Source organism: Pelodiscus sinensis, chromosome 19 (assembly GCF_049634645.1).
Source record: "Pelodiscus sinensis isolate JC-2024 chromosome 19, ASM4963464v1, whole genome shotgun sequence".
NCBI lineage: Eukaryota > Metazoa > Chordata > Testudines > Trionychidae > Pelodiscus > Pelodiscus sinensis.
In genome coordinates, this window is record NC_134729.1 from 26,891,878 (window position 1) to 26,905,034 (window position 13,157).

A 13,157-nucleotide genomic window follows, 5' to 3' on the forward strand; every position below is an offset into this window, starting at 1 on the left:
TATAATGAAAAACATGTTAGAATCATAGAATCATAGAACTGGAAGAGACCTCAGAAGGTCATCAAGTCCAGCCCACACGTTAAGCCAAACGGTGTGACAACATGCCCAGCACCCCTCATTTCAGCAATTATGTGTGTTTTTGTGACTTCTTTGAGTATCTAGGGATAGGCTCTCAGCTTATGTGAAACCATGGAAACACAAATAGCAAAATATGTTTGAATTTTAAAGTTGTACCTGTTTCCCAGGTTCACAGTAGAATGATTGCGGGGGGGAGGGGGGGGAATTATATTAAAAAAAAATCCATCTTTTCAAAATTTGCAATTTTCTTTTCTCTCTACTCCTGTTTTTAAAAACACCAATTAAAGTAAAATGTACAATGAGGTTTAAAAGAACCAGCACGTCTCCCCACCAATTTTCACTGCTGCTCAGTTGAGGAAAACTTTGAAAAAGTTGTAGAGCAGAGAAGAGAAAGGAGTAAGTGGGGAACCCTGGACCTTTTCCATGTCACTAAAGACAGTGCCCCTCCCTGAAAAAGATAAAAAGCAGGAGAGGGTAAAAATACAGAACTTTGAACACATTTTCACTGCTGAAAATAAAACCCAAATAAAAAATTTCAATTCAACATGAATGAAAGTAAAGACATTTGTTTAATTAATTTCAAAGTTCCCTCCCCAATAAAACTGGTGTATTTTGTTGGGTTTTTGTTTTGCTTTGCTTTCTACAAAATCCCATTTTTCTGTGGGGGAAAAGAAATTCAGTCATAAAATGTGGACTATCCCTAGTCATCCTTAATGTGTCCTTTATAGCTTACAAATGAGGACTGGGAAATGTAACTCATACTTCAACTTGCTGCATTGCCACTCCCTGACTCCAATTCTCCAGAGGGTCGTTAGGCAAAAAGAGAGGTGTAATATAATAATAAAAGCAAGGAGAAAAATATACTCAGAAACAAAGTAATTCACTTTTCCGATACCTTGTGAATCCCGAAAGGGTATGAAATAGCACATACAAACTTTCCTCACCCCCAGGGGTTCCTTCCTTGTTCACCTCTATGCTGGTCCAAGTACGGTCCCCCTACCCTTCACTCTAGGTAAGAGAATCTGTTTATCATTTATCATTGCAGCCAAATTCCAAAAGACAAGCCAGGCAATTACACACAGCCATTGACTAAGAGATAGAATTTGACACCATTGCAGCCTACAGAATCAGCCAGCAAACTCCCTGCATGTAATCACTACCTAATCCCAAACCCATTTCCATCAACTTCATGTGCATCACCTGCTGCATGCAATGAACCTGGGATCCCTGAACACAGGAAATGAGAATCCAAAAGTGGCTTGCATTCCAAATCTCTACTTGCATTCACACAGGTGCAAGTCTACTGCATATGTTACTACCGTTACTCCTCGTTTCACTAGGAAGCCTAGTCTGAACTACCTAGTCCGTGCCGCGTGTAGCCGCGCGGCAGGGAGTCCGCACCAGCGGACATTTAAAAATGGCGGCGCCCAGCTTTATGCAAATGAAGCCCAGGAAATTCAAATCCCGGGCTTCATTTGCCACTCCGGTTGCCTACATTACCACCCTAGTTCGAACTAGGGTGGTAGTGTAGACATACCCTCTGTGTGTCTGTCTGAACAAGAACTTCTCCTAAACGGCAAGGGTACATCTACACGGCACGCTTAGTTCGAAATAAGCTATTCCGGAATAGTTATTTCAATATTGCTTATTTCACGATAGCACGTCTACACTGCAGGGAAGCCTCCAAATTAGTCTGAGGCAGTCATGCTGTCTCGATTTAGAGCCCCAGGAGGCACTGGGGAGGAATAACTTAGAATGGCGCTGGTGAGGGGCTATTTCGAAATAGCAACAGTGGAGTGTCTACACAGGCCTTATTTCAAAATAACTATTTTGGAATAGGCGCTATTCCTCATAGAATGAGGTTTACAGATTTCAGAATAAGTCATCCCTTATTTTGAAATTTTTTTGAAATAACAGAATGGCTGTGTAGATGCTTGCATTGTTATTTCAAAATAACGCTGGTGCAGTGTAGATGCACCCAGAGAGCTAGGACCACCAAATTTGGAATACAGCTTCCTCTTATGGGCTGTGTCTAGACTGGCAAGTTTTTCCGCAAAATCATCTGCTTTTGTGGAAAAACTTGCCAGCTGTCTACACTGGCCGCTTGAATTTCCGCAAAAGCACTGACGATCTCATGTAAGATTGTCAGTGCTTTTGCGGAAATACTATGCTGCTCCCGTTCGGGCAAAAGTCTTTTTCCGAAAAACTTTTGCGCAAAACGGCCAGTGTAGACAGCTGAGATTTGTTTTCCGCAAAAAAGCCCCAATCGCGAAAATGGCGATTGGGGCTTTTTTGCGGAAAAGCGCGTCTAGATTGGCAACGGACGCTTTTCCACAAAAAGTGCTTTTGCGGAAAAGCATCCTGCCAATCTAGACGCTCTTTTCCGAAAATCATGCCAATGTAGACGTAGTCATGATGACTGAAAGCAAGGTCAGGGTTTGGTTGTTCCAGGGAAACAGAACGTGCCTGGAATGGGATTGCTTCTCATAAAACTAAACAGAAAAGAGACAGAATCACCATATCAAGTAAAGTCCTCAAAAGTGGCATGACTGAGTGAATATGCAAGAGACTGAACCAGAAAAATATGATGAACCTGGAACACTAGGATTGCTTCTCAATAACATTAACAGAAAGAGATAAAAAAAAGAAATTTGGAGTAGTGCTCTGTTTTGGAACAGCTAAAACAACATGACAGCTACGTCTAGTCTGGCATGATTTTCCGGAAATGCTTTTAACGAAAAAGTGGCCAGCCTTAAGGTTTGAAAACGAGAAGAAAAGATTACTGAAAGCTAAATTGACTATAACCTTTTTTTGTTCAAACATAGTGAACGATAAGAGTTTATAGGGATGAAGAAAAAAATACACTTGATGGAATTCCCGTTTTAGAAAATTACTAAAAAAATTAAATGGAAATAATTAAACGCTTCCTTTTTAAGACATCCAAAATAAAAATTAACTTCATACAAATATCAGCGTATTTTTGAAAAATACATTTAAATGAATCATGTTCATTTTCCTTTTATTTTCCAAAAAAAAAAAAACTTAATTGAGATAAGGACCTGAGCAACTGTTAGTTTTGTATAATTGAGTGAACAAGTGTTTGCAGCGGCAATGTGTGGTGTGTGTATGGAAAGAGCATAGAGAGACTGGACAGGCTCTGGAGGCGAGTGACAAAGCTGATGGAAGGGACGGAACGCAAGCCAGAGAAGCAGAGGCTGAAGGAGCCAACTATTTTTGGCTTGGGTAAGAGGAGATGGGGGGACATGATAGTGATCTCCAAATACTTGAAAGGCTACTGTAAAAAAGATGGAGGAAAGTTGTCCTCTCTTGCCACAAAGGGCAGGACAAGAAGCAGAGGGTTCAAACTATAGCACGGCAGATTGAGATTAAATCGTAGGAACCCGTCCTTACTGTAAGGACAAGGGGGCTATGTCTAGATTGCATCCCTCTGTCGACAGAGAGATGCAAATCAAGCACGTCAAAATTGCTAATGAAGCCAGGATTGAAATATCCCATGCCTCATTAGCATAAATATGGCCGCCGCTTTTTTTCGAAACGGAGTTTTTTTGAAAAAACGTCCGTCTAGATGCAGATCTGTCGAAAATAAAGCCTTTTTCGACAGATCCTGTATTCCTCAAAAAATGAGGTTTACAACTCCGTTTCAAAAAAATGCGGCGGCCATGTTTATGCTAATGAGGCGCAGGATATTTAAATCCCGGCTTCATTAGCAATTTCGACATGCCTAATCTACATCTCTCTGTCGACACTCCCGGGGACAGACACCTAGGGAGTTTGTGGATGCTCCTTCACTGGAGGTTTTCAAAAGGAGACTGGACAACATCTGCCTTGGATGGCTTAGATCGGCGGGTTTCAAACTTTTTTTCTCATGACCCAGTTGAAGAAAATTGTTGATGCCGCGACCCAACATCATGTGTCTGGAGTGTGGGCTGCGGGGTGGGGCTGAGGATGAGCTTTTAAGTGCAGGGGGGGCCCTGGATTGGGGGGAGGGGCTGGGGTGGGAGGTGCTTACCTCGAATGGCTCCAGGGCAGCGGTGCTGCAGGGGGCATCTTCCTGCCTCTCCTGGCACCACAGACCAGGCTGCCCCTAGAAGTAGACGGCAGCAGGTTCCCAGCCAGTGGGAGTGAGGGGCTAGCGATGGGGGCAGAGGCAGTGCATGGAGCCCTGTATGCTCCCCTTCTTCTCTTCTCCCCACCTAGGACCATAGTCTGCAGTGCCAGGACAGGCAGGGAGCTACCTCAGCCCCCCACTGCTCACCTGATCCCCCTGCAGCCACAAGCCCCAGCGCCCGACATTCCTGACTCAGGACTAGGGCGCAACCCGTCGTGTGAAAACCCCTGGTCTGAACTAAGGATGTTCAGGACTAGTTGATCAGTCAACTATCCGATAAGCAAATGCTTATCGGATAGTCTAGTCGACTAGTCGCTTCCCCCTCCCCTGCTGCCTCTATCACAGAGATGGGGGGACGTGTCGGGCGGAGGGGGCGGGGCCTCGGGTGGAAGGGGCGGGGTTCAGAACTACCCTGATGAAGCAGATGAAGCGTTTTAAATTTCTCATGTTAGTTTATCAAACTTCATTTTAAATAAAGTAAAATGTTATGTCCAACACAAAAGGTTTCAATGTTTTCTTATGGAGGGAAGGGGTCGGGGGTCACTCACCCACAAAAAAATCAGTTGGGGACCACACAAGTGAGAAGCAAAAAAACTCCAAAACCCCCCAAAGCTCACTGATGTGGCCCCAACTGAGACACCTCACTCCTCTGGTGCCCCAGCCTCACAGGGTGAGGGGAAGGGAACGGGGGGACTGAGGTTCAGGGCTTCCCAGAGACCAGATTTACTTTTCTGGGGTTCTGGAGTAAGTGGATTGATGGATCTCCTTAGGCTCTGGGGTAGGGGCAAAAATGAGCGGTACAAGTGCGCAAGACAGGGCTGCCAGCAAGTAGGATAGGGATGGGATGCAGGATCTGCAAGGGAGCTGGGGTGCAGAAGCAGGCTGGAAGTAGGGTGTCTGGCCAGGTGAGGGGATCAGGAACAAGGGAGGGTGCAGTGTGTGGCCAGGAGAGAGGTGCAAGAATAAGAGAGGGTGTCGGAGCAAGCTGAGGGTGTTGGGTCTTGGGGGGGAGGGGGAACCTTACCCAGCGTAATGCCCCCTTACAGCAACGGCTGCAGCCATGCTGTCCCGGCCGCCCTGCAGGGAGGCCCTGCTGCCGCGGGGGCCACACAGTCCAGGGCCGGCCCCGGAGGCACCGCTGCTGCACCTGCCTCCAGTCTCCGGGGCCGGCCCCAGACCATGTGGCAGCGGCGCCTCCAGCCTTCAGGGCCAGTCCTGGACCACATGGCCGAGGTGCCACTGAGGAGCCTCAGCCCCAGTGCTGTCTCCCTCACTGCAGCCTCACCTGCTGCAGGAGGAGGATGCGTTCTCCAGCGGCTGCGTGGGGGGAAGAGGGGCAGGGCTGAGCTCCTTCCCCCACAGCACGTGTGCCACAGGTTGGGCACGCACATCAGGGGGCGGGGCCTGGACCTGCCTCATGGGCCGGATCAAAGCCCTAGGTGGGCTGGATCCGGCCTGCTGAAAGGCTTTTGCCCACCCCTGCCCTGTCAGATAGAGACAGCAAAGCGGGGGGGGGGAGGGGCGGAGAAGCTACTTTAAAGTGGCAGCGTCGCATGGAGCCTGGGGTCAGCTGAGGACTCCCTAGCTGGTCCCAGGCTCCGTGTGGCACCACTTTGAAATGCCACATGGAGCCCGGGATCAGCTGGGACCAGTCTCCGCAGGGCATTTCAAAGCGCCCTTTGACAGCTGTCCTTTCACGTCACAAAGCTTTCAGTGGGCTATTTGTGACCAAACACTCCCACCTGCTGGAGGCTTTGAGGAACTACAGATGCCACACAGATGACAAAGGACAATGAAGTATCAGAGGGGTAGCCGTGTCAGTCTGAATCTGCAAAAGCGGCCAGCAGTCCTGTGGCACCTTACAGACTAACCAAAGTGTTGGAGCATAAGCTTTCGTGGGTAAAGACCCACTTCGTCAGATGCATGTCTGGACAATGAAGTGGCTCTTACCCATGAAAGCTCATCGTACTATATATTTTTGTAGGTCTCTAAGGTGCCATAGGACTACTCGTTTTTCAAGAGTGATTGAGATATGCCCAGCAGTATAGTATGCAATCTACTGGTCACTTCAGTGCAACTCATCCAGACGAAGGGCTGGATTAAGACATGCTGATGTCCGACACGCTAGCCACTAGCCACATGTGGCTATTTGGCCAGTTGAGTGTGGCTAGTTCGCAATATTGGTAGCCACTATATTGGTAGCCGCTATGGTGACTAGTGCTTCAGAACTGGCTGGACACCATGGCCCTAGGCTATGTTAAGTTGAAGAGGCACTAGAGCATTACCAAAAATGTGTATTACTGTAACATAAAGGACAATGAAAATAGAAATAATCAAGTTTTACGTTTCCATATTCACTGGTACCTAGAGAGGATGCAACTAAAAACTAGCACTTTTTTTGGTATTTAGAGGCCCTAAGCAGTTGCTTACTTAGCTTGTGCTAAATCTAGCATTGCCCGGATGTAAAAATCCACCCACACTGCTCCTTGGACAGGGCTGTTCCAGACATAGTACGTGATTGTATTATTATTTAATAACCGCTTTGTTCTCTAAGGACTAGAAGGTACCTTGAATTCTAATGCCATGTATGCTTCTGATTTACTCTGTGTTCATGAGCAAGATGCTAAAATCCTCTCTTTACCCATCCATAAAATGGGGATAATAATACTTAGCTACTTCCGATGGCAGGTCCACTGCTTCCCCTTTAATTTTACAAAAATATCGTTTTCAGACAAATGTGGCTCTCCAGCAGAAAGGATGGCACCCTGGATGCAAGAAATCTCCTGAATCCAGTGCACCAACAGCATACATCACAGACCAAAGAGCAGAGGGGAAGCCTTCAGAGATCTCCTAAACAACTCCCCGCCTCCCTGCACAGGTGGGCATGCAACAGATCAGGTTGTGACTCCACACTACAGGACACTGTCCAGTACACACAGCAACCAAAGGACAAGTACTCTCTTCAAACGTGCACTACAGGCATGACCCAGAATTTGCTGTGAAACATGCTTCTCGTCTTACCTGGGAAACTGGGGAAAGAAGAAGATGTAAGGCGCTCTTGTGCAGCAGCTGTGCTGAAGGATGTTGATGTCTCGGCTACACCATGGCCAACAGAGGAAGTTGCAGATTTCTCAATGGGTGCAATACTGCTGCCAGTTGCGCTGGATGGAGAGTGGGGAGCACTTGTTGGAGAATATGCCAGTTCGGATCGAAAGCCATTTGAAACAATGACTATGGTCCCTAGCGATAAAGGAGAAATAAAGAAAATCATTTCAATGGCTTGATACTCATCCATCTCATCTGAACTGCAGATGGGACATGAAGTAACCAAAATAAGACTAAACGAATTGTACAAAAGACGGTACCGTTTTCTGGTGCTGAAGTAGCTGTTGTTGCTCCATTACCAGAGGCTGAAGGACTGAGATTGGTATCAGATGAAGAAAACGCAACTTCTGTAGATACTGGTGCACTGGTGCCTTGTGTTGTGCTCGTCTCGGCTACGGGAGAGATCGTAGGGCTTGGCTCTTCCACCGTGCTGGCGGCTAAGGCGGCTGTGCTCTCAAACGGGGTAGCAGTGAGAGGGGCAGCCGTGGTACGATCTGTCATTGTTTCATATACCACTGTGGAGTTGTCTCCTTTTGTGCCCATAGATACAGTTGTGTTTTGCCCTGTGAAGAATCACAGTTGAGAGTTTTTTACTTCTGGTCTATTAGTGGGTGGTTTAAATTTAATCTATAGAATAATTATATTTGTAATAATTATAATTGGTAAATATTTCCTCTTGGAGCTGTTCGGTCTCTGAAATAATTGTAAAGAAGAAATAACATGGCCCACAGCACTGCATACTTCCTGCATTTTTCAGTTTCTCAATCTTATTTTGTACCTTTGTATTTGGTCCAAAAATCAGAACTATATTAAGCCTCCCTGTCCTCTAGCACTAGAAAAACTTACATTAGGCCAGCTGAAATTCTTTTTGAACTGGTCAGTTCTCGAATGCCTAATTATGAAACTGTGTCTGTTATCAGAACTTTGAAATCCCTGCAAATACTAACTTTACTGGTACCTTCTACTCTTTTCTCTTTCCTTCCCTCTAGTACATGCAGCAAGACCAGGCATCCTCATTTTCTAATTATCTACTTGGAGAGTCGGCCATTCTATGTATCATTATGAAAACTATCCACAGGTTTTAAACTAATAATCTCCATTGATTTTAATGGAATTCTCACTCAGTTGAGGCTTGTTAGTGAATTGTTATTTTATTGTAGGTGCAAATCTTTCAGGTGCAGTTAATATTTTCTTGCCAACTGACAAACCCGTTTTGTCTGCTTAATACTGACGTCTAAAATGTATTCCCCTTCAAAAGAGGAATGTAAATGAAGCCATTCGGAAATTCAAAGGAAGCATGGATTTACAAATCTCGTGCTTCATTTGCATAATTGCATGAAAGCGCTTTTTCGAAAAAGGGTTTTTTGAAAAAGAAACCACAGTGTAGACAGGGTTTTTTCGAAAAAAAAAACCTTTTTCAAAAGAACCCATACTCCTGAAAAAATGAGGTGCATGGGTTCTTTCAAAAAAGGGGTTGTTGTTTTTTAAGAACCCCATTTAGACTGCAGTTTCTTTTTCAAAAACCCTTTTCGAAAAAGTGCTCTCACACAATTATGCAAATGAAGCACAAGATTTGTAAATCTTCATTTGCATTTTTGATGAGCCTCATTTACATTCCTTTCTCAAAAGAGGATTGTAGTTTAGACATAGCTCAAAACGTCTGAACACCATGACCAATTCTCTGAATCACCCAGTGTCCTCTATGCAATAACAGACCTGATTCTATTTACAGTGCTTCCTTAGACAGGGCAAGGGGTTCATACTTTGGACGGCTTAAAGCTGCATTTTACATGCTTTTTCCCCAAGGGGGGCTGAATGTTCACCATGGGCTTCATTTGTTACTTGTGCCTAGAGCGGAGGCCAGCTGGGCTGCAAACTCTTTGAGTTCTAGTTCCGCATAGCTGGAAATAGCTACCGGTCCAGAACTTTAGTCAATCAGCACAGCAGCATTGAAGTCAATGACTCTTTGCCATTCCACTAAATAACTTCACCAGGCCACATAATACACTTGGAATAGATTCCTTTAAGAAACCTCGTCACTGTAACCTAAGTTTGCCATAGACAATGTAAACTCGATTCGTGTCTGCTCAATGTTGTCTGTAATTTTAGCTTCTCGTGTTTGTGTTGTGCAGAACTATATGAGGTCAAGATTACGTGTGTGCTGACTGTAGGGCCGGTTCTGTTCTTGCTGTACTGCACTTCCGAGCATAAGAGGTTTGCCTGCCTGTATGAGGTTAGGGTTGTGAGACTTTTCAAGGTGGAGGACCTGTCTTCTCCCTTTCATTTGTGGACATCGTGAGCAATGCCACTGAAGTCAATGGAGAAACTTTGGCTTACTGAGAAGAGAAAAATGAAACTTTGGGAATACAATAGACTCATTCAGAATGACCGTGACTACACATCACACCAGGGAAAGAGAGAGATGATGATTATGACATAGTGGTTCTGCCATTCACCTCAGATGTGGGAAACCCAGTTTCAAATCACTCCTTCTGCAGAAAGACCCATCGCAGAGTACCCATGGCCCAGACACTATCCCTTCCCCATCTCAGGCAGGGGGAGAGCTAACCCTAGGTCTCCCACGTTCCAGGAGACCAGTCACTGGGGTAAAGATCCTACGGGAGGCTCACCCTCCTCCCTTCCATCGCATCTTATACAACATGCCCAAAGTCCACCCAAACAATCCTTGCAGGGTGGGTCCAAACAAAACCTTTTGTTTCAACTTGACTTGAAATGGTTTTTTTCTTTTTTTTCTTTTCAAGAGCTGAAAGTGTTTGTTTTTGGTCTGACCTGAAAAGTTTTTTATATTTTTAAACCCAACTGCCAGAGAACTAAAAAAATCCATTATTGGCCCAGATTTCCTCTTGAGTTCCAAGCCCAGATCTGCTGCTAGCAGGTCTCTTCACCTTCCCCTGTCTCTGTTTCTCCGTCGATAAATAGAGCTAGTCATCTTTACCTTCTAACCAGGGGGTTATAAGGATTAATTAGCTGCTAATGTCTATAAAATACTTTGAAGACATAAAGCGCTAGTTAAATTGTACACATTGGATTCTGCATCCCATAATTCCCAAGCAATATTTTTAGTATAAATGCTTCCAATAACAGAACTGATAAACCCTGCTTGATCTTTTAAGAATCCTGAAGACAATTTTCAAAAGGTCCTAAGTGACTTAGAAGCCTACATTTCACTAAGGGGACTGATTTTAAAAGGTATTTAGGTGCCAAAAGATGAAGATAAGTGCCTAAGGGTATGTCTACACTACAGCGCTATTTCAAATTAACTTAATTCAAAATAGTTAATTCGAATTAAGCTAATTCGAATTAACGCATCTACACACAAAAACTATTTCAAAATAGCGTTTTGCTATTTTGAAATAGCACGTCCACACTGAGTGGATCCTGAACCGAAGTTAAGGCTGCCCGGAACCAGTGCTGCCAGGGCATCAGGTTAGGACTTAGTGTGTGGGGCTTCTGCCTGAGGCTAACTGAGCTCCGTGCTTAAAGGGACCCTACCCCCACCCCGGACAGACAATTCTCAGGATTCCCTGCTTGCTTGTCTACCTTGATGAGGGACAGCAAATCAGTCCTTTCTTGGAGTGCCCTGAGTACCCGCACTCGGGACACCACAGCACTCGGCCCCATGGAGCCAGAGCTGCCCCTGGGCACGCCGGTGCATCTCATGGAGTCATTGCCATCAGCCCAGCTGCACTTGCTGCAGGCTGCCATCTGGGGGGTGCATCAGGGGGCTGTCAGGATCCAGGAGGCCCTGTGGGAGAGCAACCACCCCTCAGAGCCCTCAGAGCCACCCCAGTCCTCCCCACCGGGGGCTCGTGCCCCATTCCTCCCACGTGCCCCTCCCTAGCCCCACATCCTGATGTCAAACAAAAGATACATATGTTCAAAAATAGAAACTGGGTTTATTGAACAAAACTGGGGGGGGGGGGATGAACCTCTGGGGAGACTGGGAAAAGGAGGTGGGAGAGGGGAAGAGAGAGGGTGGGAGAGGGGAGGGGGAAACCTGGGAGGAGGGAGCTGGAAGAGGGAAGCAAGGGGAAGAAGGGAGAGGGGAAGCTCAGGGCCCAGGGTTGGGGGTCTCGCCGGACCAACTGGATTTTTATGCAAACCTGCTCCTGGGTTCGCATGTGGCCTTTGGTGGCCAGGCTGGCAGCTATCCTGCCATAGATGGCCACATTCCTCCGTCTAGTGTGGAGATCATGGACGTTGGGGGCATCCCCCCCAAACCTGAATAAGGACCATAATCTCCACCCTGGACCAGGAAGGCACCCGCCTTCTCCGGCCCGTCAGGCTCCTGAGAGCTGGCAGACTGCTCCTGGGGAGCGGTGGAGGGCTGGCTGCCAGTGGCTTGCGGGCTTATGTTTTGGGGCCACTGGGTCAGGGGCCCCGGTGGCCACCGCTGGTTCTGGGCTGGCAGGCTTAGAGCTGGCACAGGCACTGTGGCTAGGGTCTGCCCCTTTAATGGCTACGGGGCTGGGGAAGAGGAGAGTAAGCTTTCCTGGCTGTGCCCAGAGTGGCCACCAGGGCTCCCTGGGAAGGGCTGGAGGCCCCCTATTTTGAATTAAGTGTCTGCACAGCACTTCATTCGAAATAGCAATTTCAAATTTGACGTTACTCCTCACAGAATGAGGTTTACCAAATTCAAATTAAGTGCTTCGCTATTTCAATTTAATTTCGAAATAGCGGTTTGCATGTATAGACGCTATTAAAGTTAATTCGAAATAATGGCTGTTATTTAGAATTAACTTTGCAGTGTAGACATACCCTAAGGGGATTTCCTAGGTATCTAGGCCCCTAAAATCTGACCTTCATATTTTTGCAGGTTTTTTTCTTTTTCCAATCCAACAATTGATGTGTTCTGTTCTCACTAATCTTCCACGTCCTGCTACTTCTCACTCTCCATGTGAAAACCACCAGCACCACATGTAACTACCATAGCTTCACCATGTTCATTTGCCAGTTCCTCAACATATTCCTGTGTGTGTGTGTCATAGCCCCTTCCCCTATTCTTTGTCCGCTTTGTGTCCTTTAGATGGTAAGTGCCACTGGTGGAAGGTACTGTCTGCTGTCATGTTCGTAGAAAACCCAGCAAGCATGCTGTGGCCCCGTCCCATTTGGCACTTGTGAGTAGGACTATAACAAAGGTATTTGGGCACCCAATTCCCATTAAAACTAGCAGAAATTACACACCCAGAACCACTAAGCAGCTGTGAAAGTCTCAGGTTCAGTGTTAACTAGGGTCAGTACCATACTGCCACATAGAGCAAAATGGATTTCCTTGTCATTACCGAGAGAACAAACCAGAGAAATTAACAGGAGAGTTTCCTAAAGAAATGCCTGCATTTGTGTGTCAATCTGGCCGTAGACTCATAGACATGTCGGGCTGCAAGGGACCTCCGGAGGCTCTCAGGTCTAGCCCCCTGCACACGTATATCTGGCCCATCCCAGACAAGTGTTCAGGCCTGCTGACAAGGGGTGCAAAGGGAGCAATTGCCCTGGGGAGCGGCAATTCCAAGAGGCCTGGGGCTCCCAGCCACTGCCGCCACTGCTACTGCATCAGCAGCGGTGGCTGGCTCCGGGCCCTTTAAATCACCGCCGGAGCACCATGCTGCATGCTCTGAGTGGTTCTAAAGGCTGAGGCAGCGCTGGGCAGCGATGCAGTGATGGAGGTTTCACAAACTCCCTTGGAAACCCGGCCCTGAGCTTCATGAGCCTTATAAAAGCTTTTCCTGCTATCTAACCTACATCTCCCTTGCTGCAGCGCGAGCCCGTTACTCCTTGCCCTGCCTTCAGTGGGCATAGAGAGCAATCAATCGAGCCCTCTATGTGA

General features: G+C 46.6%; 1 protein-coding gene across 3 annotated transcripts in view; it reads right to left on the reverse strand.

Annotated features, from left to right (window-relative positions):
- Positions 1–364: 364 nt before the first annotated feature.
- The window catches only part of LOC102462611 (uncharacterized), a 33,651-nt gene continuing 20,858 nt past the window's right edge, over positions 365–13,157 (reverse strand). For 2 of the 3 annotated variants that reach the window (XM_075901589.1, XM_075901588.1), the window contains 3 exons: positions 7,573–7,875; positions 7,229–7,447; positions 365–526 (listed from right to left, as the gene is read on the reverse strand). In XM_075901589.1, coding sequence (XP_075757704.1) covers positions 426–526; positions 7,229–7,447; positions 7,573–7,855 — 603 coding nt within the window. In that variant the 5' untranslated portion in view covers positions 7,856–7,875 and the 3' untranslated portion in view covers positions 365–425. Of the gene's footprint in view, positions 527–6,889; positions 7,448–7,572; positions 7,876–13,157 lie in introns of those variants that run through there. The other variant, XM_025187712.2, reaches the window with a different exon arrangement.